This window comes from Homarus americanus, unplaced genomic scaffold, assembly GCF_018991925.1.
Source record: "Homarus americanus isolate GMGI-L3 unplaced genomic scaffold, GMGI_Hamer_2.0 scaffold16712, whole genome shotgun sequence".
Classification (NCBI taxonomy): Eukaryota; Metazoa; Arthropoda; class Malacostraca; order Decapoda; family Nephropidae; genus Homarus; species Homarus americanus.
The window spans coordinates 1,754,934-1,780,956 of record NW_024757794.1 but is presented as its reverse complement, the minus strand read 5'-3'; the positions used below and the strand labels follow the sequence as shown (position 1 = coordinate 1,780,956).

Here is a 26,023-nt window from a genome sequence, read left to right as displayed (position 1 = left end):
TGTGTAATTTCATAATTAAATTTCTATTATTAAGCTTTTCCCGAAGTTGATGACCTATGGAATAATGTCCAATTTTCACCGTAATAAAAGTAAAGGAATATCAATATGCTGGTAAGAAAATATACTGACATAATGGAAATAAAGCAGACAAAACCCTTAACATTAGATGTTAATTGCCACGCTCCCTACAGTGTTGTATCTCCTGATCTTTTTGTGGTAGCAAGAGAACTATGTTTTGGTTAGGAAGTGTTCGAATAACTTTGTGGAAATTGACATTAATTTAATGACAGTATATATATTATGTTCTTTTCAGTTAAAGAATGACTGCCTGAAGGACATATGAATACATTAATTTAGCAGTAAATGGGATTTTTATACGGAAATCGTCCAGTATTTTGCTTTTAGATAAGGATTTCAGTGTAATATGGGAGTTGGGTGCAGGGGTTGGGAGGCGCGTGACGTGGTGTTGTGGCCTGCAGGAAGAAGCATCACAAACATCGAGCTACTGAGTGGCGTTTCCAGAAGTTATTAGTGGCCGTAGGAGGCAACCATGGCCAATTTTAACGAAGATGGGCTGAAAAAGAAACTGGACGACTTGAACATGTCGCAACAGTCTATCCAGACGGTGTCACTATGGCTAATTCATCACAAGAAGCATGCCCACACCGTTGTTAATGTGTGGTATCGTGAACTCATTACTGGTAAGCAACACAATACCTTCAGCCTGTGTGTTGTCAGGTAGCTGATGGAGTACCGTGTGTTGGTTGATACAATGCTGTAGGAGCTAGAAAGGTAAGGTTCCTTGAGTGACATCCTCCTTGACACTGAAGTATGTATCTTGTGGGTTATGTGTGCCGTTGGAAGTGGGTTTGGTAATATTTGACGAAAGTGTTTCAGTCTTAGTTACCTGACGAAATTTTTCTGTAGAAGACTAAAGCTTTCTTATCGAAAAAATTACAACAGTTGCAGGTGGAATGCATTTGGTTAAGATTGTGTTTTGTGAGATATCAGTTATGACATGTGAAATGGGCGGAGGAAGATGGCCAAACAGTGCCATGTTTAGACCATGGGAATGGTTCTATTCACAGAAAGGAATCCTGTTCTACTTTAGAAGAGTAGAATAGGAAATAACTAATATTTTGGTAAAGGTATTTAGGTTCTTGTACATCTAAACTACCTATTTTGACTTATATGGGGTAATACGTCAGATCTCTTGTGCATTTGTAACTCCTATTTTAGTTGTCGCCTTCGTTGGTGAGCTCTAAGGTGACTCGAGAGGTCAATACAAGACCGGCAGGGCCGTCCACAGAAGTTGCACGTGTGGAGGGCTACATCTAGTGTGGAACGGGCGACGCAGCGCCTTTCTGGCATTGGCGCTTGTCTGCCTCAATATGCAGTCAGGCTAACTCGAAGGTATTGACACCGTGTGTGGTGCTCCTCCAAGCATTACGGTGTGGAGTAATCGTCTCCCAGGTGAGGAGGTCGATTTGGCACTTTTCAGGTTTGTGTTAAGACTGTCCTTATACCTTTACAGTTGCCTGCCAGCATTATGTTTACCATAAGGTAGGTGACTGTAAATTAGGTGTATTGGCAGTCTACTGTCATCCATGTGGGTAACATGGCCAGTCCAGTGTAGTTATTCATGGGCAATGGTAACCTCAATGCTTCTATGGTTGGTGCCAATGAGAATACTGGCATTTTTTCTTGTTTTCTCAGCAAACATGGTGGATGAAATGTAGACTACGTTGGTGAAAGTTTTCAAGTGCCTTGAGGTGCCTCCTGTATGTGGCCCATGTCTCGCTGCCATATAGCAGGGTAGGGAGGACCACTGCTCGATATATGTGCAACTTTGTAGATATTTTCAGCTCCCTACAGCTGAAGACATGGGTGGGAGCCAAGGTACTGAAAGTGGGTAACAATAGAAAGGGTAGTATTGTTAATCTGGATGGATGGTGGAGGTGTGGCTGAACCAGGGGTAGGCTGAAAGTCTTAACGTACATTCACCTCAAGGCTGAAGTGTGGATGCACATCTGCAAAGGTGTTCAGGATCTCCTGTAGGTCACATTCAGTGTGAGCAACGAGGGTGAGGTTGTCTGCATACTGAAGTTCAATGATGGAAGTGGCCGACACCTTTGTTCCTGCTGGGAGTTGGCTTATGTTGAACATTCCCTTTATCCAGTACTGGATATCCACCCCACCGTCTAAATTGGCACTTGCATGAGTAAGGAAGGCAGCCAAAAATAGGGAAAAGAGAGTTGGTGCCAGTACACATCCTTGTTTTACCCACCCACATTTGGAGAGGGAAGAACTCAGACTGGGTGCCATTGTGCAAGACACTGCCTTTCATGATTTTGTAGAGTTGCCTCACAATGGTGATAAATTTTGGTGGGCAACCAAGTGCCTGAGAGTCTGTGAGAGGGTTTCCCTGTTGACAGAGTCGAAGGCCATGGTTAGGTCGATGAAAGCCATGTACAAGTCACAATGCTGTTCTCTGCACTTTTCCTGTATCTGGCAGGCAGCAAAGATCATGTCAGTGGTGCCATGTGAAGGTCTAAAGCCACATTGAGATTCTGGGAGGAAGTTTTCTGCCCCAGGAAGAAGTCTGTTTAGGAGGACTTAAACAATAATTTTGCCGGCTACGGACAGCAGCGAGATCTCGCGGTAATTCCCATAGTCGGACCGGTCTCCCTTGTTCTTATAAATATTGAAGATGGAGGCGTCTTTAAGATCCTGGGGGGATTTCCTCCTGTTCCCATCTATCCTCCAGGATAGAGTGAAGACAGCTGGTAAGCAGAGGTCCTCCTGCTTTATACATCAGGCCCTGTGGCTTTGTTATTTTTCATCTGCTTGATGGCAGTAGGGACCTCATCATGGGATGGAGGATAGCCGAGTTGGGTGAGCTCTGGGTGCTGAGGGACCTTTTGGGTAGTCAGGACATCTACATCAGTGTTTTGGTTGAGCAGGGAATGGTAGTGCTCTTTCCGGCGCTGAGGGTGCTTTCCTTGTCTTTAATTAGGGAATTACCGTCAGATGAGCGGAGGGGGGCCACACCATGAGTTGTGGGGTCATAAATTACTTTAGTGGAATTGAAAATTTTGCACATCTTGTGTTGATCTGCAAATTTTTGCATTTCACATGCTTTATTTTTCCACAATTCGTCCTTTTGATAGCGAAGGTTGCTCTGGGCCATCGCTTTCTTTTGGCAGAAGTTATCAGCCTTGGTATGAGATGAAGGTTGTATTTTGGTAATACTAACCATGACTGACACACCAAAACTGATAATTTTGCAGCCTCTCCATGCAAGTACTTCAGCGACTGCTACATTTTATCATTACACTGAGATAATATCAATCAACCTGACCTACCTACCTAAGCCTAACAATGATGTAAATCTTTTATATAGATTGGATTGGTAGGTTAGGTCAGGTAAGTGTAGACTTATGATATAGTGTTGCAGTTGTTGTGTGTGTTTTGTTGCTGTTAAGTGTTTGTATATTAACAACAGTGGTGGTTGGTGGATGACATATACATGTCTATTATTCAAAAGAAAACCCACGGAAAAAAAATATAATTACATTCTTTTTTTTATTTGTAATTTTCTTGGGGAAATAAAAAAGTTTTCTTCTATATAGAACTAATCTAAAGTAGTTGGTTAGGTGCACAAGAGATCTGAAGTACAGGCAGTCCCCAAATTATGAATGGGTTACATTCCTAGACCCTGTTCGTAAGTCAGAACAGTGTTATTTCCATAGGTTAGGTTAAATTAAAATACAACCCTGCCCATATATAACAAATAATATATATATATATATATAATATATATATATATATATATATATATATATATATATATATATATATATATATATATATATATATATATATATATATATATATATATATATATATATATATATATACAGTTGTACCCCACTTAACGCTGTCAATTGAACCCAGAGGGTCCTGCGTTAAGTGAAATCCGCGTTAAGTGAACAACAGAACATATGGGATTAATTCCAATAGAAACCAGCCCGACCCCCAAACTCCACTTTTTGACGACACATAACTATGTTGTAGTAAAAATTCTATCTTAACTTTATGATGGTATGAAAAAACAAGTAATATAGAAGAGGTTAGGTTAGGAAAGATAAAGGTTAACATAGGAAAAATGAAGGTTACCTTAGAGAAACTAAAAGTTAGGTGGAACACTTACGGTAGTAGAAGAGATGGGTCGGCATACGGGGATGGAGGCTGGTTCCGAGGCAGAGGGCAGATTACTGGCCCTCAGGTGAATCAACATTACTAGGTGAATCAACATCACTGTCACTTACAGTTGTCAGGGCTTCCCTGACAAATCCCTCAAAGTCAACTTCACTTTCACTATCACTGGCTTGGGCTGGCTGTGGTGGGTTCCGGGCGAAGAACTCGGTTATGCTTTGCTGACGGCTGGCTTTGATGTTGTCATGATACACCGTGATGTACGGCTCCATAGCCTGCACCAGTCGGGTATGGAAGACTTCATAGCGTTCATCGTCATTGTCGCGGGAAAGGACGGACTTAATTTTTTCTGCAAACTCTATGGCACACTTAATATCACTATGACTTAAACTAGGTTCTTCGGAGAATGACGCACCTTCTTCCTCCTCTTCACTGGCGTGTTCTTCTTCCAACATCTCGTCGGCAGTCACTTCAGGATCTCTGATCACCTCCAGGATGTCTTCGTTGGTGGTCTCGGAGAAGCCTTCAGCTGTAATATTGAGCGCAGCTTCTCTGGCAAGGTCCACTGCTACTGCAACAGTCTGAACCTCACCAGTCACAGGTTCACTCCTCCTCTCACCTGGTATGCTATGCAACACATGTCTCCATGCGTGACGAATCGTAGCAATAGTCAGCAGATCCCATGCCTCCACCAAGAAGTCTACAGCTTGTTTAACGTTAAACTTCTTCCAAAATTGTTTGACGAGAAGTTCTTGAGTCACCGCCTCTTGTTCCTTGTCCTCGTCGCTTTTGCTCTCGCTGTCGGTGTCACCCAGCTTACGCAACTCATCCTTGGTGTTGGTAGAGTCGTTCAGGAGCTTGAACTTCTTTGCAGAGTACGCAGCTTTCACATTGCAGATCAACTCCTGGTCCATGGGCTGGATTAATGACGGAGTGTTGGGAGGAAGGAAGACCACTTTTACGTTGGGGTGACGATCCATAAGTAGGGGCGAGTGTCCAGGTGCGTTGTCAAGGAGCAACAAAATATTGAATGGAACATTCTGTTGCTTGCATAATTTCTTCACGTCGGGAACAAAACAGTTGTCAAACCAGAAGAGGGACAGAGAAGAGGACATCCACGCCTTACGTGCGGTTAGCCAGTGGACATTAAGCTTGTTCATGTCCATATTCTTGTAGGCGTGCGGCTTGCGGGCTGTGTGAATCACCGATAACTTTGGTTTACAGGTACCGGAGGCATTGGTGGTAAACAGGACGGTGATGCGTTCCTTCTGCAACTTCCGACCCCTTACCTTGCTGGCAGACTGGACAACGAAGGTCTTGGAAGGTAACTTTTTCCAGAAAAGACCAGATTCGTCCATGTTAAACACCTGGTCGTCACTGTACTGTCCTTCCTCCATAATCTCACGTAAAAACGGAGGAAAATCTTTAGCCGCCACACGGTCAGCACTCGCTTCCTCACCACCAATGTTGATGTTGGTGATCTTGTTCCTCTTCTTAAACCTATGCAGCCAACCAGAGGAAGCATTGAAGGGTTTGGGCTCTGCAATTCCCAGTTTACGTGTCACTGCTGCGTATAGCTCACGTGCGTACTCCTGCACTGAGCGCGTGTCCACCGCCATGTTGCGTCGCGCCTGACGCACCAAATAACTCACCAGCAAATTTTCCACTTTTGCCAGCACCCTGTTCTAGCAATACCTGATAGATGAAGCACCTGCAGACTTTGTGATTTTCATGTGCTCTTTGATCTTGGCTGCATCCTTCTTGATCGTACGAATCGTAGATTCGTTGACGCCATGCTGGCGCGCGAGATCAACTTGCCGTCTTCCTTTCTCCAAATCTTGAACAATTTGGTACTTCACCTCGTAGCTTAATGAACGTCGTGTCTTCTTTGGCTTAGTGCCGCTGGGTCGAGGTAAGGAAAGGTCTCTCTCTGGGGGCGATGGTGGTCCGGCGGAAGCCATTTTACGGAACAATGGATGCGCGTTAACACGGTGTGGCCTTGAGGGATCAAACTGCCGCAGCTAGGTCAAGCATCGTCTCTCCTCCCTCCCTCCCTCCCCGGGGTGGTCACGTCATAATACTTTAAGCCAATTACAGCTAGCAGCAGAGGGGGGTAGGAATGCATGGCCAATCACAGTCCGATACGTCATATGACGTCAGTGATAACGCAACAAAGACACACTGCGCAACCTGACCGCGCGGCTTGCCCAAGCGGAGGGAGGAGGAGGGAGAGGCGAGGAGCACAGGCAGGCAGGCGGGCGGGTGGCGCGTGGGCAAAATCTAAAAATAGCATCTCGAGCCGGACACTCACCGCGTATATGTGGAAAATATCCGTGTTAAGTGAAAGTTCAGCTCTGGCAAGGCACCGCGTATATGCGAAAACGCACTAAGTGAAACCGCGTTAGGCGGGGTAATACTGTATATATATATATATATATATATAAGTGACTCGTTAATGAACTCAATCCTCCAGAAGGTCGTTTCATAACCTAAACCATTGTTTCAATGGGTAATTGGTTCCAGCTCACCGAAAATTGCCTAAATTCAACAAAAATGGTAGAAAAGTTCACTTACTTTGAGGTGTGTATGTAGAAGGCTCCTGGATGATGATGATGATGATGGGAATTAGAATGGGGGTGGAGGAGAAGGAAGAAGAGAAGTCACCCCATGGCACCATTTCACCCATAAAATTTTAGTTCTCTTGGTGTATTTCAAGATTATTTTCTTTAATCAACACTGCACTGCATTATATATTGTCAATATGTAAAATATATTTCAAAATGACCAATAATTTGCTTGGAAACACAGAAAAAAGCATTTAGTTGAAGTGAGTCTCAAGCAAGATGTTACCTCCAGTGAAAACAGAGAGACTAACGCCTGTTTGCTGTGTTAAGAGGCTGGATGCCGCGCATTAAACTAGTCACTTTACCTTCAATTATGTTCAATAATTGTTAAAATGACTAAAAAATTGAATATTAAACTTTTAAAATTATTGAATAGTATAAACTTCTTGATATTTACTAAAATAATAAGGAATTTAAGCCCTAGAACCGATTAATGTATTGGCGGACTGATACTAAAGCTGGTTGCCCGGTCAGTGCAAGCGAAAACATGTTGAGGTCGGTTCGTAAGAAATTCGTTAACCGAATTTTTGTTCGTTAACCGAATTGAAGATCCATATGGAAGGCAGTTCGTTAACCGAAATTTCGTTAATCGAGGCGCGTTATATATATATATATATATATATATATATATATATATATATATATATATATATATATATATATATATATATATAATATATATATATATATATATATATATATATATATATATATATATATATATATATATATATATATATATATATATATATATATATATATATATATATATATATATATATATATATTAAAAATAAAGTGATGTTAAACAATATAAAGTATACTACGGTATATACTGTAATATAAAAAATACAATTTCAATTACTATACAGTAGGGTCGGGATATATCGCTACTTTATATAATGATTTTTTTTATATCGCGGCTACCAAAATTATCGACATTTTCCTATATACTGTATAGCGATAATTTTTTTATTTCGCGAGGGAAATCGGACAGGAAATATTTCAAATTTACCGCCATGGCAAATAAGTGCGTTATTTGCTCGCCAGAGGCACCACCATGGCTGCTCCCTCACTCATTCATGCTCGGCCGCTCAGTCTTTCTGAGAGTGACGAGAAAGCACCCGAATCTGTTGCAGATTACGATTTCTAAGGTGAGTGTAAATGGGTTGCTAGTGACGTGAAAAGTGAAGTGAAGTTAATGGAAAGCTTAATGGAAAAGATTTAATTCTGTAACTAATATTTTTGGTTTGTTCGTTTATGATTGTTAGTGAGGGTGGCAGTGTGTCGTCTGTTGTTATCAGGATGGCGCGTCAGCTGCCGAGTCTGGTGCAGATTCCATTTTCTAAAGCGAGTGTAAATGGGTTGCAAGTGACGTGAAAAGTGAAGTGAAGAAAATGGAAAAGATTTAAAACTGTAACTAATATTTTTGTTGTTCGTTTATGTAGGTGTGGGATTGTCAAGTGAGGGTGGCAGTGTGGCGTCTACTGCCAGGTCTGGTGTTCCCAGAATGGTGTGTCAGTAGCCGAGTCTGATGTTCCTTGATACTGTATTGAAATAGCCTGTTGTTCTGAGTCTAGTGTTCATTGGTGCTTTAGTTAGTCAGAAAATGAACTCATTATGTCAAGTTTAGTAATTTTTTTTGGCCTGCAGAACCTTACCCTCTTTTCACCATTGATTACTTATAATTATATATCGCGATTTAGTATATAGCGAACATCTTTGGACCCTGTCTCGCGATATATTCTGACCCTACTGTACATTACTAATTTTTTTGAAGAATATATTGGAATCCCATTCATAAGTACATGGAAGTTCGTAAATTGGGTGTTGGTAACTCAGGGACTGCCTGTATTAAATAATACTTGTATTGTCCAAGTCCTCCTCCTCAAACCTCATTAAGTCAGTGAGCTTATTTTCATCAATTATATTATAAGCTTTATAGCATTCCACTATCTTGGCAATAGACAGCCACACCCATAGCGGTCCAGGTGCAGCCTGAGCCAAAGTGTTCATACCTTTACAGCATTGAGAAAATATATTCTAAATACATTACTACTACTGTAATATAAAAATGCATTTATTTTTACCAAATTGATGGAAAGTAAATCATCTAGATGGTGTTATACATTTCTTTGTAAAGTGCATATTTATATTAAATAGTATAATAATATACAGTATTCTATGTTTTGAAGATTTTAAATTTTTCTGTGTCCAATGTAGAGGAACCTGTATAAGTAAGTACTGTAATAAAATAGAATAAAACTGAAAATAAAGAAGAGAAATAAACACAAAGGCACATGCTACAGTACATCCATGAGGGCCTGTGTTTAGGATAACTGAGAAGTGCAGCTGCCAGACGTATGATGTGGACACATACCTCCTCTAATAGGCCCAGCTCTTACGTGTACGGTATGTTTTATGCCCTTACGCAAATGACCTCGTATCACGAAACAAAATTTTTTGGAAATGTATTGTTCATACATATTTGCATATTAAAATCTTATAAAGTATGAAAGTTACATACTGTACTGTACAGTATACACTTTGTGTTGCTAGGAACTGTAGCACTAGTAAGGAGTACATGAAGGGCAAGTGGGCAGCATCGTGAGGGGACTGCTCCATTACACAGTTTTTAATATCCGCACAGTGCATTGTATAATAATTTTCTTTTTAAGTATAGCATACACTGTACAGTACAGGTTATTTGATTTTAACCTTGAGCTGTACTGTACATTATATGTCTAGGTACTGTATGTCTCTCAGGGGTCACTTCCCTATTAGACCCAGCTCTTGCCAACCACGGGAGAATTCTAGAATGTAACCCCTGCAATTAGAGAAGGATTATTGTAAATTAGTACGTAGTAGAATTCCTGTTGGGAAAAATTTACATCCTCTACAGTGAATAACCATTTTATATACTGTACTGTACAGTAGTACTATATATATTTTTTCCTCTAATCAGAACTGATTTAGGTCTTGAGCTTTTTTCTCCTTTACTTTCAGCTACAGATTCTCGTAAACTCACTTTCATGTACCTGGCAAATGATGTGATTCAAAATAGCAAGAAAAAAGGGCCAGAGTACAACAAGGAGTTTGGCAGCAAATTAGGCAAAGTGTTTGAACATCTGGGAGCTCTGCGCTTGGATGAGAAATCTTTAAGAGGACTCAACAGATTACTCAATGTGTGGGAGGATAGGAGCGTATTTGATGCTGACCACATCAAGTTATTCAAAAAGAATCTAAGTAAGTCCACATTTTTTGCTTGTTACAAATGAATCAGGGTTTATATTCATCTCCTCCCTCATCTTACCAGAGATGATGATTTTGAATTTATTTACCAAAGTATTTTGACTATATTGAAGGCCCAATTATGGTTAATAAAACATTATTGTTAAAATAACTTAATTACAGGGGTGTATATTCTTCCAGATTCCCCTATATTGTTTGGGGAAGAGATAGCACCCAGAGACGTGATAAAGGAAAAGAAAGAAAAGAGGGGAAGAAAGGAAAGGGAAGGAAAGAAGAAAGAGAAGAAGAGAAGAGGAAGGGACAAGGGTAGGTTGAAAGGCAGAAAATTTGTAGAAAATGTAGAAGGAATGATAAGGTAACATACCTTGTACTTCCTCTTTCTCAGGGAAGGAATGAAAGTATAGTAGTATGGAGGGGAAGGGATGAGAATGAGAGAAAGATTTAAAAAAATTTAAAACACAGGTAACTCCCTCTCTTATCTCCTGTCTTCCCTTACCCTGCCACAAGTAAGGGTAGGGAGAAGTGGAAGGTAAGGATCAGGCAAACTGAGAAAGGAGAGGGAATCCTTTTATGGTGTTTGCATTTCCTTGGGGAAGGGATGAGAAAGGAAAGAGGAGACAAAAAATTTGTTGCTCTTCTTCCCCTTTTATATATTTATTTTTTTCTTTCTATTTAATGAATAGATTCTAAGGGGAAGTAAATGAGTTGGGTAGAGTAAATATAGTGGCACTTCATTTTTGTATATCTTCCCTTCCTCACCTAGAGAAAGGCATTAACATGGTCAGGATTTTAATTCAGAAGGGAGACAAACAAGACATTAATTTAGAGGGAATAAAGGGGAAGTTCAGAATTTGTTTATTTTTATTTGGGGGACTTGACTAATAATAATAATTTCCAGTGATGATGCATATTACAGATGGAATCTTGGGGAATGAGGAATGTGATTATGATGACGAGTTTGCTGATTCAACATTTCATTGCCAAATTTTCCATTTTGTAATTGTGAGATTGACTAGGTTATGCTGTTGTGAGTTTAAAATGTGATACTATACTATAACCTAATAACTGTTGGAGAAATTTTCCCCTGAAACAGACAGCTTAATTAGTGTGTTAGCCTTACCTAGTCTAGAAAATGCAGTGTTAAAGTTCCAAACTAGTGTCGGTTCATAAGCACCAGCAAATGGCCATAAGTTGAAGCCGATTTTTTTTATAAATACAGTTGTACCCCACTTAACGCGGTCAATTGAACCCAGAGGGTCCCGCGTTAAGTGAAATCCGCGCTAAGTGAACAACAGAACATATGGGATTAATTCCAATAGAAACCGGCCCGACCCCCAAACTCCACTTTTTGAAGGCACATACCTATGTTGTAGTAAAAATAACATCTTAATTTTATGATGGTACATGCACACAATTAATACTTAAGAGAAATAGAGAAATACAGTCGCCAAGTTAATGTCCATTCAAATAATGGACTCAACTCCCTCCCCCTCTCACACTACACTGCCGGCTCTTCCCTCTCAGAGAAATTTTTGGGGGAAAACCACTAAATTTTAATAAATAATACCTCAAACTAAAGTTAGGATAATACAATTGACATTGCTGGATTCCTTGTAAGACCAGGAATATTTTGAATATAAATGTCATATGTTTTGCACAAAAGATAACATAGTTACCTAGAGAAAAATTTTTTATCTAAAATTTGTATGTTTAATGCAAAATATATGATGTTTATATTCAAAATGATCACCAAATTATAAGAATTCCAGCAATGTAAATTATATTCTGACCGGGTAATTTGTATGAATTTTATGAGCTAAAACAAATATCTTCAGTTAATAAAAAAAAAATAATCTTCACGACACTATCTGTCAATCAAAGTACCCCACCTTGCCTCCCCCCCTCTTCCAACCGCGCGGTCAGTCCCAACCCTCCCCCCCACCCCCCACCAATCCTCCCTTCCAGGGTTTTTAACATTTAGTATTAAATAATACCTCAGATTAAAGTTAGGATAATATAATTGACATTGCTGGATTCCTTGTAAGACCAGGAATATTTTGAATATAAATGTCATATATTTTGCACAAAAGATAACATAGTTAATTTGAGAAAAATTTTTATCTAAAATTTGTATGTCTAATGCAAAATATATGATGTTTATATTCAAAATGATCATCAAATTATAAGAATTCCAGCAATGTAAATTATATTCAGACCGGGTAATTTGTATGAATTTTATGAGCTAAAACAAATATCTTCAGTTAATAAAAAAAAATAATAATTCTTCACGGGGTAACAGATGGTCGGTCGGTCCCTCCCTCCCCCCCACCCCCCACCAACCGTCCCAAGGAGATGTGTGGGATAACCACTAAATTTTAATAAATAATACCTCAAACTAAAGTTAGGATAATATAATTGACATTGCTGGATTCCTTGTAAGACCAGGAATATTTTGAATATAAATGTCATATATTTTGCACAAAAGATAACATAGTTACTCTGAGAAAATTTTTTATCTAAAATTTGTATGTCTAATGCAAAATATATGATGTTTATATTCAAAATGATCACCAAATTATAAGAATTCCAGCAATGTAAATTATATTCTGGCCGGGTAATTTGTATGAATTTTATGAGCTAAAACAGGCAGTCAGGCAGGGTGGGGCAAATCTAAAAATAGCGTCTCGAGCCGGACACTCACCGCGTATATGTGGAAAAAATCCGTGTTAAGTGAAAGTTCAGCTCTGGCGAGGCACCGCGTATATGATAAAACGCGTTAAGTGAAACCGCGTTAGGCGGGGTAATACTGTATATGGAATTTCATTTCTAAGTCGGGGACCCCCTGTGTAAGATAATTTTCGCATCTCGAACGTTCATGTATCGAGGGATACCTGTACATATCGTGTAATTTCCATAAAAAGAGATGAAAGCACAATTCAAATTTTACAAAAAGACACCCATGACGGTTACATCAGCACGGTGCTGCCAGACGAAGCAAAATTTCAGTTACAAAATTAACTCTTGACATTCTATACTTTACACAGAAAAAGATTTATTTCTCTGTAAGCCTCCAGTATTTCACTAAACATGAAATAATTGATAATGTATAAGGAAAATTAAACTAAAATTAATTACAGTTGGGTCTTCATTTACGCGGTCAATTGAACCCGCGGAGTACCACGTAAAACGCGTAAATGAAATAACAGAACATATGGGATTAATTGAAATAGAGACTGGGCCGACCCCCAAACTCCACTTTTTCCGACACAATACATACCTTGTAGTCAAAATAACATCTTAATTTTATGATGGTATGCACACACAATTAATAATTAAGAGAAATATCAATAATATTAGGTTTTTAACACTTACATTAGTAGAAAAGATGGCTGGGCACACGGGGATGGGGGGTTGGTTCCGAGGCAGAGGGCAGATTATTGGCCCTCACCTGCATCACTTGTATCAATTGTATCACTATCCACCACAGAGGCTTGCAGGGCGTCTTTGTCAAACCCCTCAAAGTCCATATAAGTCCATATCCTCACTGTCACTGACTTGGGCCGGCTGTGGTGGGTGGCGGGTGAAGAACTCGGTAATGTTTTGATGACTGGGCGACCTTGTGCGCACCCTGCCCGTGCCGCTTCCCACGTAAATGACCAAATTTGCCGCGTAAATCAAGCATTTCAATTCTGGCATGGCACCGCGTAAATGACAAAACGCGTAAACCAAAACCACGTAAATCCAGACTCAACTGTACTGTAAGTGAAAAATAACTATTGCAAGTGTTATACAGGACTGTACAGTTATATTGGCTCACTACACTGATACAGGGGTCAAATAACCAGAAGGCAACCCAGGAATCTTGGCTGTGGTAGGAACGGTGTTCACATTCTCCCGTAATGTTAGCTGTTGTCGGAGGAGAAAATATGCTAAATAAATATTAGTGTACAATATAAAATGTTAGATGAATTTGTGTACTGTAACATTCAATATTCAGCTAAACCCGAACCCAGAAATCATATCCAGTAGTTTTACTGGATATAATTACTGGGTGTGTATCATAATGTATGTACAGGTGGGGACAAAAGTTCACTCCCTGTGGTGAAACTGAGTCACGGGAGTGAGTCTCCGAACTTACTTACCCTGACGTCATGTCATCTGGTGCGGGTGTGCTGTTTTATCTCATTTGGGGTTGATGCTGCTTCATTTTAGGGGGGAGCAAACTTTTGATTCTAACTGTACAGTAAGGGAACATTAGCTGGTGCTTCACTACTGGAATGAAAAAAAAAAGTGGTTAAGAGAGACTGGTTCCATGGTGTAGTCTCTCAGTAACTGCACTGCTATTATGTAACATTTACTTTACTTACTCTGCAAACATACCAAGATAATTTTTAGGTTAAACCTCATATTTTTGGAAGCATTCTTTTTAATTTTCTAATGAACCATTGTGCTTATACTGTACTGTAGCATTATTGATTTATAATATAAATCTAGTTTCCCATTATAAGTGTACTGTACTTAAAAAAAGTCTAAATGTTGTTATAAGTAAATTTTGTCAGATTTTTTTTCTTATGAATATACGGTACTGTATCTCCATTTATACAGAACAGTATAATGGAAGTCAGTGGGAAAATCGCATTCAATTCATGAAATACCAATTTATGAGTGGTTTCTCAGGAATGGAACCATTTTATAAATTGGAGGATGCCTCTGATTAAGGAATTTAATGAAAAAGTTTTAGGTAAATAGCTTAGTTGTTAGAAACAGAAATTATCAAATTATTTAGAGATGGCAGGAATGGAGTTAAGGAACCAGATGAAATTAGGAAGAGTTGCAGGTACCATCCGAGGAATGTTCTGGGACGTATCTCAATTTATAACACAAGTGTCTGCGGGAATTAATGTCTAGTTATCGTACTGGTCTTCAGGGATGCATCATGTATGCAAAGGGGATGCTGACTGTATCATGTTTCATGTGCCTGTACACAAAGTGATTTTACATTATATATGAAATAAAATACAGTATATTGTACAATTATTGTACTGGTACCTGTAGTGGGATAAAAAGCTTGCATCAAGTAACCTGAAAACAAAAACTGAGACAGGACACCAAGGACCAGGTTTTTACCTACATTGCAAAGACTTTATTAAGAAAATAGACAGAATGTAGTAGAATTTATAATGTAGGTTGGGAAGATGTAAATTATCAAAGATAACCTTTTTCTGGTAAAACTAACAATTGAAGACCCTTATACTTTTTACAGTGAAGTATGTAGGGATGGGTTGTACATAAAATAGTTTTCTTTACTTTGGGGAAAAGATAGAATTTTGTAGGAGAATATACACCCCTGCTGTTTTCTTTGTTTAAATATTATAAACTTGCAATGATTGTGTCACTGAATCTGTACTGTAGGTTACAAACCCAGAATTCTCAGTACCCAAACATGCGACTGGAACTAATCCCCAAAATTACATGTCATATCTGGGAATCTTGAGGAGAAACCTGGTAGATAAGGTAATAGAAGTTATCACTAAAAGCTAAAAGCATGAGTCTGTCAGTCACTAGCACTTATATGCTCTGCAACTCTCTCTGCTCAGATGCATCATCTCATTACCACGTTAAACACTTTAGTTTCAATCACTTGAGCGAACTGGATGGACGTTTCTTGGCTCGCTCTGGTCTGTGTACACCTTCCTCACAATACTGTATTTTATATTGTTACAAGGGTGATTATTGTTGGTGAAACTTGACATTGTGAAGTGGCATGAAACTCCCCAGAGACTGTGGGAGTCAGAGTGACGTCTCCACTCCACCTTCGAGAGTCCCCTTAGCCTCGAAGGGGACATGTAATGATGACTAGACTTGTTCTTAATGATGTAATGAGTGTAGTTTAATTGTGTTCGTGTAGGAATTTTATTTTCAGTGATACATGTGGGTGGGTGTCTGACTGGCTGGGAATGTATCCCATTGAACCCCTTGTTATAATGATCCCAATTTATGATATTTCGACCAGCGATGGGTATTTCAGGAACCTAACCCCATCATAAATAGAGGGATACCTGTATACAGGACTGACACCACCTGGTGCTGTGCTTGTAGGTCACAGTTCAGCAGCTCATTTTTGTTTGTTTTTGTTGGCAACAAAGTCTGATCTACAGTTTAAGAGGATATTCCATTTTAGTCTGGATTAGAATTCAGGGAAGTTCCAATTTGGAAGTTGGATTGAAGGCACTCTTGTTATTTTGCCATAAAGAGGACAAATTAACACTTGAATTCTTTTCTGAGAGATTGTTATGTGTTCTTTGATGTTTGATTTTTGGACACATTGAAATAACTTAGAGGCTTTGATAGTCAATTGATGGTTTAGTTATTCATTAGGGAGCAATTTGGTGATTCACCCAATTTTCACTGAAATCTGAGTCGCCCTCTTCTAATTATGCCTACTGTATACCCACCCAGCTTATAGTGCACCAGTGCTAGTATAATAATAAGAGTCATTGTTTCCTGCCTTTAGTAGTAACTGCACTTCTGTATCCTTCAGGGTAAATGTATAGTAGCTTGATATGGTGGGAAAGAGTTGAATAATTTTTGGATTAGTTCCAGTTGTATGTCTGGGTCCTTAGAACCCTGGGTTTAAAAAAAAAAAAAAATATATATATATATATATATATATATATATATATATATATATATATATATATATATACATATATATATATATAATCATGACCTCACCAGCAAGAATGAGACACCCGATTCCTTGCTGGTAATTAATTAATTATGTTCAAAGTCGCGTATATGGATTTAAAATAAATATATATATATATATATATATATATATATATATATATATATACACACACACACACACACACCTGTATATACAAAAAAACTACGTATTGACTAGATTGTTGTTTTAGGGTCTTAATGAGAAAATGGCTGTCAGGATTTAGAAGTAGAAACTAAAACATTCAACTTTCACTTGTCCATAACATGCTGAGTGATGTATTAATACCTTGAATTCTTTTCTTTCTTTCCTAGATAAAGGACATGGGAAGTCGAAGGAAAACAATAGCAGAAAACGAGAGCTTGGTGGTAAGCCCTGTTTACTCTTGTTTCTCCTCTTGTATGGACTCAACTGATCATACTCCAGATGAACTGTGCTTCTAGGACGCCTATTTACAGTACGCCCGGATAATTCGCGGATTTTTATTTCGCCGTCCTCTATTATTTGCGAATGACACCCTGGATGTCTGCGGGTAGTTTTAAAGTTGCCGTCATTTTCGTGGCAAGTACAGGGAGCCATTTATTCTAGAGACAGTAATTTCCTTTACCTGTATTGTATATATGTGTGCGTATGTAGACACACACACAAACACACTACATACAGATAAATAATACAAATGAAAAAATCTTCTCACAAATAATAAAGTCTACTCCATGCTTTATTAATAACAAAGCATGGAGTAGACTTGAGGGTAGACTCAAATTTTTTATACTACCTTTGTTTCTGATTATTTTTGAGAAGATTTTCCCATTATTATTTATCTGTATGTGTTTTGTGTGTAAAGGAAATAATTGAATAATTGTCCTAAGAGCAAACTCATAAAGGGAATATGTATACATTTCTACCCCCCCCCCCTCCCCCCGCCAGCAAATGTTATTTGGTGATTCACGGCCATTTTGAGAACCTGACCCCCGTGAATTTCAAGGGCCTACTGTACCTCTATATGGCAGCCACGGTCAATGAAGTTAGCTGTAGGGACGGCGGCCACCACCCGTGGATTGACTTTACACTTGTGGATATGCTGTATTGTGAGGGAAGTGTTATTAAATTAATTCCTACATTACAACAATAAGTTGGGATTGTAAGATCTTTTTGAAATGAGGATTATGTCCACACCTTTTCACTCTTGGCATAGAAAAATTTTAAGTACTTTTAATATTCTTGAAGACTTTCCAGTAACTTTTATGTTACAAGCTTTCAGTCTTTAGCCTCTCAATATAGAAACTGAAAATTACACGAGCTTGTCTCCATTAACATAAGCACAGTACCTGTACAACAATTTCCATTAGACTTCCTATATTCTTTTGTTTTGTTTACATTACTGCACTTTGTTTGTGCCACTTGAATTAATTTTTTTATAGATTTTCTTTTGGATCCACCATACAGGAAAACACGATAATCCACAAAGCAAAAAGCGGAGGGATAGTGCAAGCGACGCCATTCAGCCATCGACGCCTGAATCCCGGCTGCGTAGAGATAGCGAGGGTGACTTGACCCAGTTTGCTGTCTCACCCCAGTCATCTACACCACCCAGTGATCCTCCTGAGCCAGAGCAGCTGATTGAAGCTATTCAGGTAACTCCTCATTGATGCTGGTCAAATTTGCTCCAGTTCTAATTGGCCATCTTCTACAGTAACTTAACCAGCTGCAGTGATATCCCCGTTAGCCGGAACAATTGGTGCAGAGCACTTCCGGGAATGAGAGATTTCCGGGTAATGAGACGACTCTCTCAAAGCCGGAAAAAAATATCTCATCCTCGGAATTTTTCTGATAACAGAAAAATGTTCTCGTAAGTTCCAGAAATTGCCCATTACATCATCTCTCATACCCGGAAAAATATCCCTCATCCCTGGAATTTTCCAGGCAATGGAAAAATTTTCTCGGAATTTCCAGAAAATGCGCCCGATTTTCATCTCTCAAACCCAGAAAAAACTCCTCCATCCCCAGAATTTTCCGGAATCTTCCTGGTATCGGGAAAATTTTCTTGGAATTTTCCAGAAAATGTGCCCCTCGGAAAATCGTTCCCAAAGCTGGAATTTTACAGAAATTTCTGGCTTTGGGAACTATTTTCCGAGAAAATTTCAATTCCGGCTATCGGAGAGTACAGGTTTGAGGGATTCCGGCTAAGGGAGATATTACTGTTTATTCCTCTATTTGTGAGAGGGATGAATTCCAGACAATGAAATTTCATGAATTGGGAAAGCTTTTCCCATTAATTTAAAAGGAAAACTTAAACACTTCATCAAACCAAAAAACACTTAAAAATCCATCCTTAGAAAAAATAATAACAATTATAGAGGAAAATATATAAAGTACACATACTGTATAATGAAATAATGAAGCAATAGAGTACCTTGGCTCAAAGGAATATAATTAACCCTTTCAGGGTGCTCACTGAAATTAAAAATAGAGAGTGCGAGGGGGTAAATATTAGTGTTTGTACCGTTCATCATCTTTAGTGTGACTGTACACTACAAGTCTAAGATAGACTTCTAATCATCATCTTCTGAGGGTAATGGTTCTGACAAGGAGGGATGGATGATCAAAATATCAGTCACCAGCTACCACTGGGGTGAAGTATACCCCACATAAGGCCAGCACAATGATGTAATACACGTGTCTACATCTCAGCTAGAAAATGGGATCTCAACTTTGGAGCCATTGTAATACAGTACAGTACATGCACAACTAATATACAGAGGGGCTACCACAGAGCAGAACTTATAACCTGGAGCATGAAGCACGGCAACACAGTCTAAACATATTGTATAACTAGATTATACTGTACAGTGAATAATGATGTCCCTGCAGCCTGCCTCGTGTGTGTCTCTAAAAGGGCCAGGTGAGGTGCACCCAGACTTACATGATGCCACATTTGAATGGGTGGAGAAATGCATTTGGATGTGAAATATAATTTAACTGTGATTGTGAACTTGTGACATTTCATATAGGAATAGAAACCTGTAACAGAATTATATTTTAATCTATCTTCCTCTTCCACTGTGTGGGATGGATCATGGAAGTAAGGGAGAGTGGTGCAAGATGGTGTATCAGTTCATTGATTTAATTATTTGAAACTACTGTACTATTACAGGTATGTTGTATTTGCTTGATAATTCCTTTTCACTGGTCTTACGTATAAAAATTTTACATTTACTATGCATTACTATACTAACCTGATTTTAGAAACTAAATCTTGAATTATTATTACAGTAGTTAACTAACCAGCCATATTATACATGTTGAATATTTATCCAGTATGAAATCTAATTTGGATTTTTAAATTTTCAGTTGTCTTTATCATTCTTAATTTGATTTTTCTTCCTTCCTCAGGAATTGGAAAATGCAGCCACATCTGATGCTCTTGTTCGTGAAAAGATTGCCAATCTTCCTGATGAAGTATCTGATGTAAATCTTCTGAATAAACTACAAGGTACTGAGTTTGTAGTGTTTGTTCTTGAAAATTCCATAATTGAAGTTACTTCAGATCTAGAGTGAAACTCGGTTAGAAAGTTCCTCATTAAACCCAGAAATTGATTATTTGTTCTTTTAATCAGATAGGCCTGATGAGACTCTGCTCTTGTGCCAACAGTGCACTCTCCCACATCCACTGAGTGTTTCCTGATATGTGGTGACAAGCAGGGAGATTAAAAATACATATTCAGTGAAATTTATAACTTGATTCTTGTGGAATGATGCATTTCATGTAAGAAAAGACCCAAGTGGTAGAGTATTGCTTTATGCAATTTTCATAAAACGTTGTCACTAGTGTTATGACAATTAGATTTTGCAACTGTGCTTATACAGTGCATAATATTTACCTGTAGTAACTGCCAATTTGTGTTGATATTAACCATATTAGGAGCACCTCATTTGGAATAACTTACAAGGGATGGTATTTGTTAAAAATTAGCCACAAGTCTTTCCACTTTTATGTGGAAGTATGGCCTTGCTCATAAATGACTACTGTTTGGTGAGTTGCCAGCCACCTCTAATTTTTGCTTGAACTTTTATGTTTTCAGGCTCAGGTAGGAAGTAAAAACTTAGAGCTAAATGTACTTTTTGTTTGGTAGATCTAGCTGCTGGACGAGCTCTATGTGATCAGGTGGAAGAAGCACTATCCATGCTTGAAGCATATAACAAACGCCTGGCAGAGGAGATGGAGGCAAGAAAAGCTGTGGCTCGCATGCTTCATGACTACATAGCTTTCCAAAAAGATTTACTTGCTCAAGCAGAAGAGACACTGGAGGTGAGGACACTTTTCATTTGTTTATACAGCATGCCCTTCAAATTTGCAGATTTTTAATTCGTGTCCCTCAATTATTTGCGGATGACACCCCGGATGTCCCCAAGAATGTCTAAGAGTAGCAAAATAGCCCCTCCTTCCCCCCCCCCCCTTTTTTTTTCTCAAACTGGTCTGTATTTAGGAATGATCATGTAAATACTCATCATACAAACTGTAAATTCATAGCATTATTACTGACCTACTTAAGCGAACATAACTTATTTAATATTTAATTATTGTAGAAGTCTAAATTATCTTTTAGGTTAATTTTTTAATGTTAGGTTTGCTAAATAAAGATGTTTTATTGAAATTTGAGTTTCTTTTTAGTAAAAAAACATCCCATTATGACTATTTTAACCTCCATGGAAACTTGTAAGGAGATAAGTACTACACAGTGTTATGAGTTATGCACGAGAAACAAAACTCAGATGAATGTATAGACCTGCGGTTACCAAACATGGGGTCACAAGATACATCATAAAGGGTCGCATGGAGCTCATAGAGTGGCTGGGCTCCCATACAGCTCATGGGGTCGCTGGAATCACCTGGGTCTTTTTGCAGTAATTTATTTATTTTTATTATTTAATAATTATTATTTTTTTTTTTTATCCAGGCATCAAGGCCTGAAGGACATGGCCGACAGGCGCTGTCTCGTTTAGCTGGAAACATTTATTATGGTTAAGGATTAACGTAGTTACTCTCCTTGTGGTCCAGTCAGGTCAGGTTTGCCCTGATGACACATTTCACAACAGAAGTTCCACAATCCTACCTCTCAACTGTTCTCAGCTCTGTACAGTACTCTATCTACTTCCCACAGATGCAGACAAAATATGGCAGAAAATTTCAATAATAGATTCCATGAGTTACTTTCTCAGTCTTTTAATTTTGTTCAGTTCCATTCAAGACAGATGTAAAAAATGAGGCTCTTTTGAGCTCAAAATGGCAGAATTACAGGATGACAACAAGGCAAGGCTGAGTTTTGACATTGATGATGACATAGCAAAGTTTTGGAGTACTTTATCAGAGAGACATTCAGTGGTTATAAATGGAGCTATTAAGGTTCTGATATAATTTGGAGCCACATATGCCTGTGAGGCATCTTTCTTGTTAATGGTATTTATAAAAAATTATTACCGTAACCATATTTCAAACTTTAGCTTAGAAAATTACATGCTATGATGCCTAGCTTTGTATACCCCCAGGTATAGAAAATTAATCAAACGATGACATACACATGTCAGATGTTAAATATAACACAGTTATAGCATATGAACTATGAGGCCTCGCGGGTAGGAAGGGCAAACTCCCCACCTTGTCAATTTTCTTTTTTTCTCCCCTCGCAGCCTGAAACCTGTAGAATGAGGTGGTGGGATGAGCCATGACAAAAGCAACCTTCATCCCTGGTAGTATAAGGAATAAAATGATGCACAATTCCGAAGCGTGGTGTAATGTCAGTTTTGGATTATTGAGTAGGAAGAGCGAAAGCTACAGCCAATCACCTCCCAGCTACCATCGCCCGCCGCCTTCAGCCAATGAGTGTCATGCTAGCACGTGCAATCTAGCGCTTCACCCATGTGTTGTTGACACACTGGTTTCCACTCCATTATTTCTCCCATTTTCTTTGGTTTATACAGTATACAGGTAAACCAACTTTTCAGTCAATGGTGGCAATAGCTTTATGCATACTTATATGTGAACTAACCGTGGTACCATTTTCATTAGCTTATTCCGTGTATAAACTAATGGTAATTAGAGGGGTAATTATAATTAATTGTAAAAAAATCAGTACATTGTGTCATATTTCTATGGTTTGCTGAACTTGGAACGCATTTTACTCAAAACGTAATTTTGACGTTTTCCCCCTTCATTCTTGTCATGAATTATAACTTAGAATATTGTATGCTATGTTGTTTAATCACATAATTATATGCCCAGTTAATAGAAAATTTATTAAATGATAATACACACATCACATATAAATTATGATTGATGTAACTTGTATTGAAAATTAATTAAACGATGATTTATGCATGTTACATATGAAATAAGATTGTTGTAACTAAGAAAATTGTATATTATGTTGCTTAACCACATAATTATACCTCCAGGTATGGAATATTAAATGCTGATATAAACATGTCCTATAATAAACATGGCAGAATAGTAACCTGTTTTTCCCAGTGTCTACTTTTAGACTCCTCAACTACAGTATTGTTTCTCTTACTTTGACAACACAACATACATATATCATTTCTCACTCTTGATATATTATTTTTGTGGCTCTTTATTATTATTACTCTTATTATTAGTATTACCGTATGTTATATATTTCCGCCCCCAGGCCTTGATTGGGGGGGGGATGCCTGGGGGAAAACAAAACAATATTATATATACAGTTAACCCTCACTTTACGCGGTTAATGTAACCCGGAGGGTCCCGCGTAAAGTGAGAAACGCGTAAAGTGAATAACATAACATATGGGATTAATTGAAATGGAGTCTGGGCCGATCCCCAAACTCCACTTTTTGACGACACACAACTATGTTGTAGTAAAAATATTATCTTAACTTTATGATGGTATGCACACACAATTAATAATTAAGAGAAATATCAATAATATTAGGTTTTTAACACTTACATTAGTAGAAAAAATGGCTGGGCACACGGGGATGGGCGGTTGGTTCCGAGGCAGAGGGCAGATTATTGGCCCTCACCTGTGTCACTTGTATCAATTGTATCACTATCCACCACAGAGGCTTGCAGGGCCTCTTTGTCAAACTCCCCAAAGTCCATATAAGTCCATATCCTCACCATAATTATCACTATCACTGACTTGGGCCGGCTGTGGTGGGTGGCGGGTGAAGAACTGGTAATGTTTTGATGACTGGGCGACCTTGTGCGCACCATTTCGCGCAGCTTACACAACATGGCGGATGGCGGGAGGTTTGGATCCAAAAATGGCGCGGCTCGCCAGCCGCTCTCCGCGTAAAGGGTACACGCACCGCAGAATGTGAGCATCCTGGGTTCCGGCAGGGCAGAACGCGAGGAAGTGAGGGTTAACTGTGTATATATATATATATATATATATATATATATATATATATATATATATATATATATATATATATATATATATATATATATATATATATATATATATATATATATATACCCTGTATATATATAATCTCCTTCATAAACAAATTAGTACTGTATATGACTAATTACAATAATTTTATTTGTATATATTTTATACTTACAAATTATAAAAAATAACTGTACACTATACAGTCAGCTGACCTCCAGCCACTATCTCTGGACATTTTAACTTGTAACCCACAAACTAGTACTATGTTCACACTTATCACTGCTAAGTTTTTAGCTACAGTATTAAACACAGTACCTTTAATTTAAAGGGTGCCAAATTCAGATTTTAATGGCTGGTCACTTTCATCCCATAAAACTAGGATTTTCAATTAAACATTACTAGATGTAAATTCAAGATCTTACTATAGTTGTATGACTAATTTAATCTAATTTTTACAGGAACATCGTCAGAAACAGGGTAAAGTAAAAAAGGTGAGAGAGGAACTGAAGGCTCATCTTCAAAACCTGCCAGATATATCCAAGTTACCCAGTATCAGAATGGGTGGGCTAGCTCCTCTCCCATCAGCAGGAGACCTGTTCACGTGATCCCCCACACACTTGGTATATTGGATTGTGTACCATTGTGAATATTGTGATATCTGATGCCAAGAATGATTGGAAAGCTGAGCCTGTTTCCTAGCACTCTGCATCTAAAACTTAGTACTGTACCGGCGCTGCAGAGTCCATATTGGAATGCAAAATGTAAATTCTTTGAAAGTAAGGACAATGTTGATATTTGTCAGAGAAGAAAAGTGTACTATGTAAATATAAGTGAACTTGTCTGTATATTTCTTTTAATATTATTTCATAGAAATTTTCCTATTTGCTATATTAGGGATTTATGCAATACAGTAGTACATTGCTTTGCTGGAAATTTGGGTTTCGCAAATTAATTGACACCACAGTACTTTCTCCTCACCACTCTCAGTACAGTACAATATAACCTCATATACACAAACTACCTTATTTCAAATTATATATTTGTTCAATAAAATTGTTCCTAAATTTAATATGACAGTGGTCTTACATTTTCATAAACAGTTAATGTTAATACATGAATTGTACACTTAGGCATTTGGCAGTGAAACCAGTGGATCATATACTGTATTTTAATATGTCAAAATGTATGCAGTACCCTACTGTACCTTACTTCCCACAAAAAACAACCTGTTTCATCCTGATATAAGATCGCTTTTCATGGGAGTCCTCTTTAAGTCAGGGGCCTCATTATCTTAAAGTTTTCAACATTCTTCACCACAATGAAGGAATAATCAAGGTGAAAAAGTATCTACCTATCTCTTACTGGTAATTTTTTTATTTGAAATTCTCAGAGTATTTCAAATAAATTGTTAATTTTCATTTGCATTTATAAATGAAATACTGTATCCGAAATTCAAGATGTCTTTTTGATACTGAACATTTACTCATCAGGTCTTCTCATTTTAAAATACTTACAAAGGTACTGTATGTTATTTATGAAATACTGTATTGCACAATTATGCCAACCTCCATAAGTTACGGAGATAATTTGTTTGTAACTTATGTTATATTTGTGTATTGTGGACAAAATCATCACGCCTGCATATCCAGGTCTACATCCACCTACTGGACAGTAATTAGGGCTTTGTAATTATACCCATTCTAATCTGCACACGTTTGTGCAAATCAACTTGTCACACATGGAAACGTGATTATCTGTTTACAATTTTA

The 26,023-nt window shown here is 38.1% G+C and overlaps 1 protein-coding gene across 2 annotated transcripts; it reads left to right on the top strand.

Annotated features, from left to right (window-relative positions):
- Positions 1-449: 449 nt before the first annotated feature.
- Positions 450-25,097, top strand: LOC121857705 (regulation of nuclear pre-mRNA domain-containing protein 1B-like). 2 transcript variants are annotated; one of them, XM_042353791.1, is made up of 8 exons: positions 450-701; positions 9,849-10,088; positions 10,275-10,400; positions 17,136-17,189; positions 18,268-18,455; positions 20,215-20,314; positions 20,955-21,130; positions 24,713-25,097. In XM_042353791.1, exons 1-8 carry the CDS (start codon positions 551-553, stop codon positions 24,857-24,859), a joined length of 1,182 nt encoding a protein of 393 aa, XP_042209725.1. In that variant the 5' UTR covers positions 450-550; the 3' UTR covers positions 24,860-25,097. The 2 variants fall into 2 exon arrangements, with proteins under 2 accessions (XP_042209725.1, XP_042209726.1); XM_042353792.1 differs by lacking the exon at positions 10,275-10,400.
- Positions 25,098-26,023: the final 926 nt, after the last annotated feature.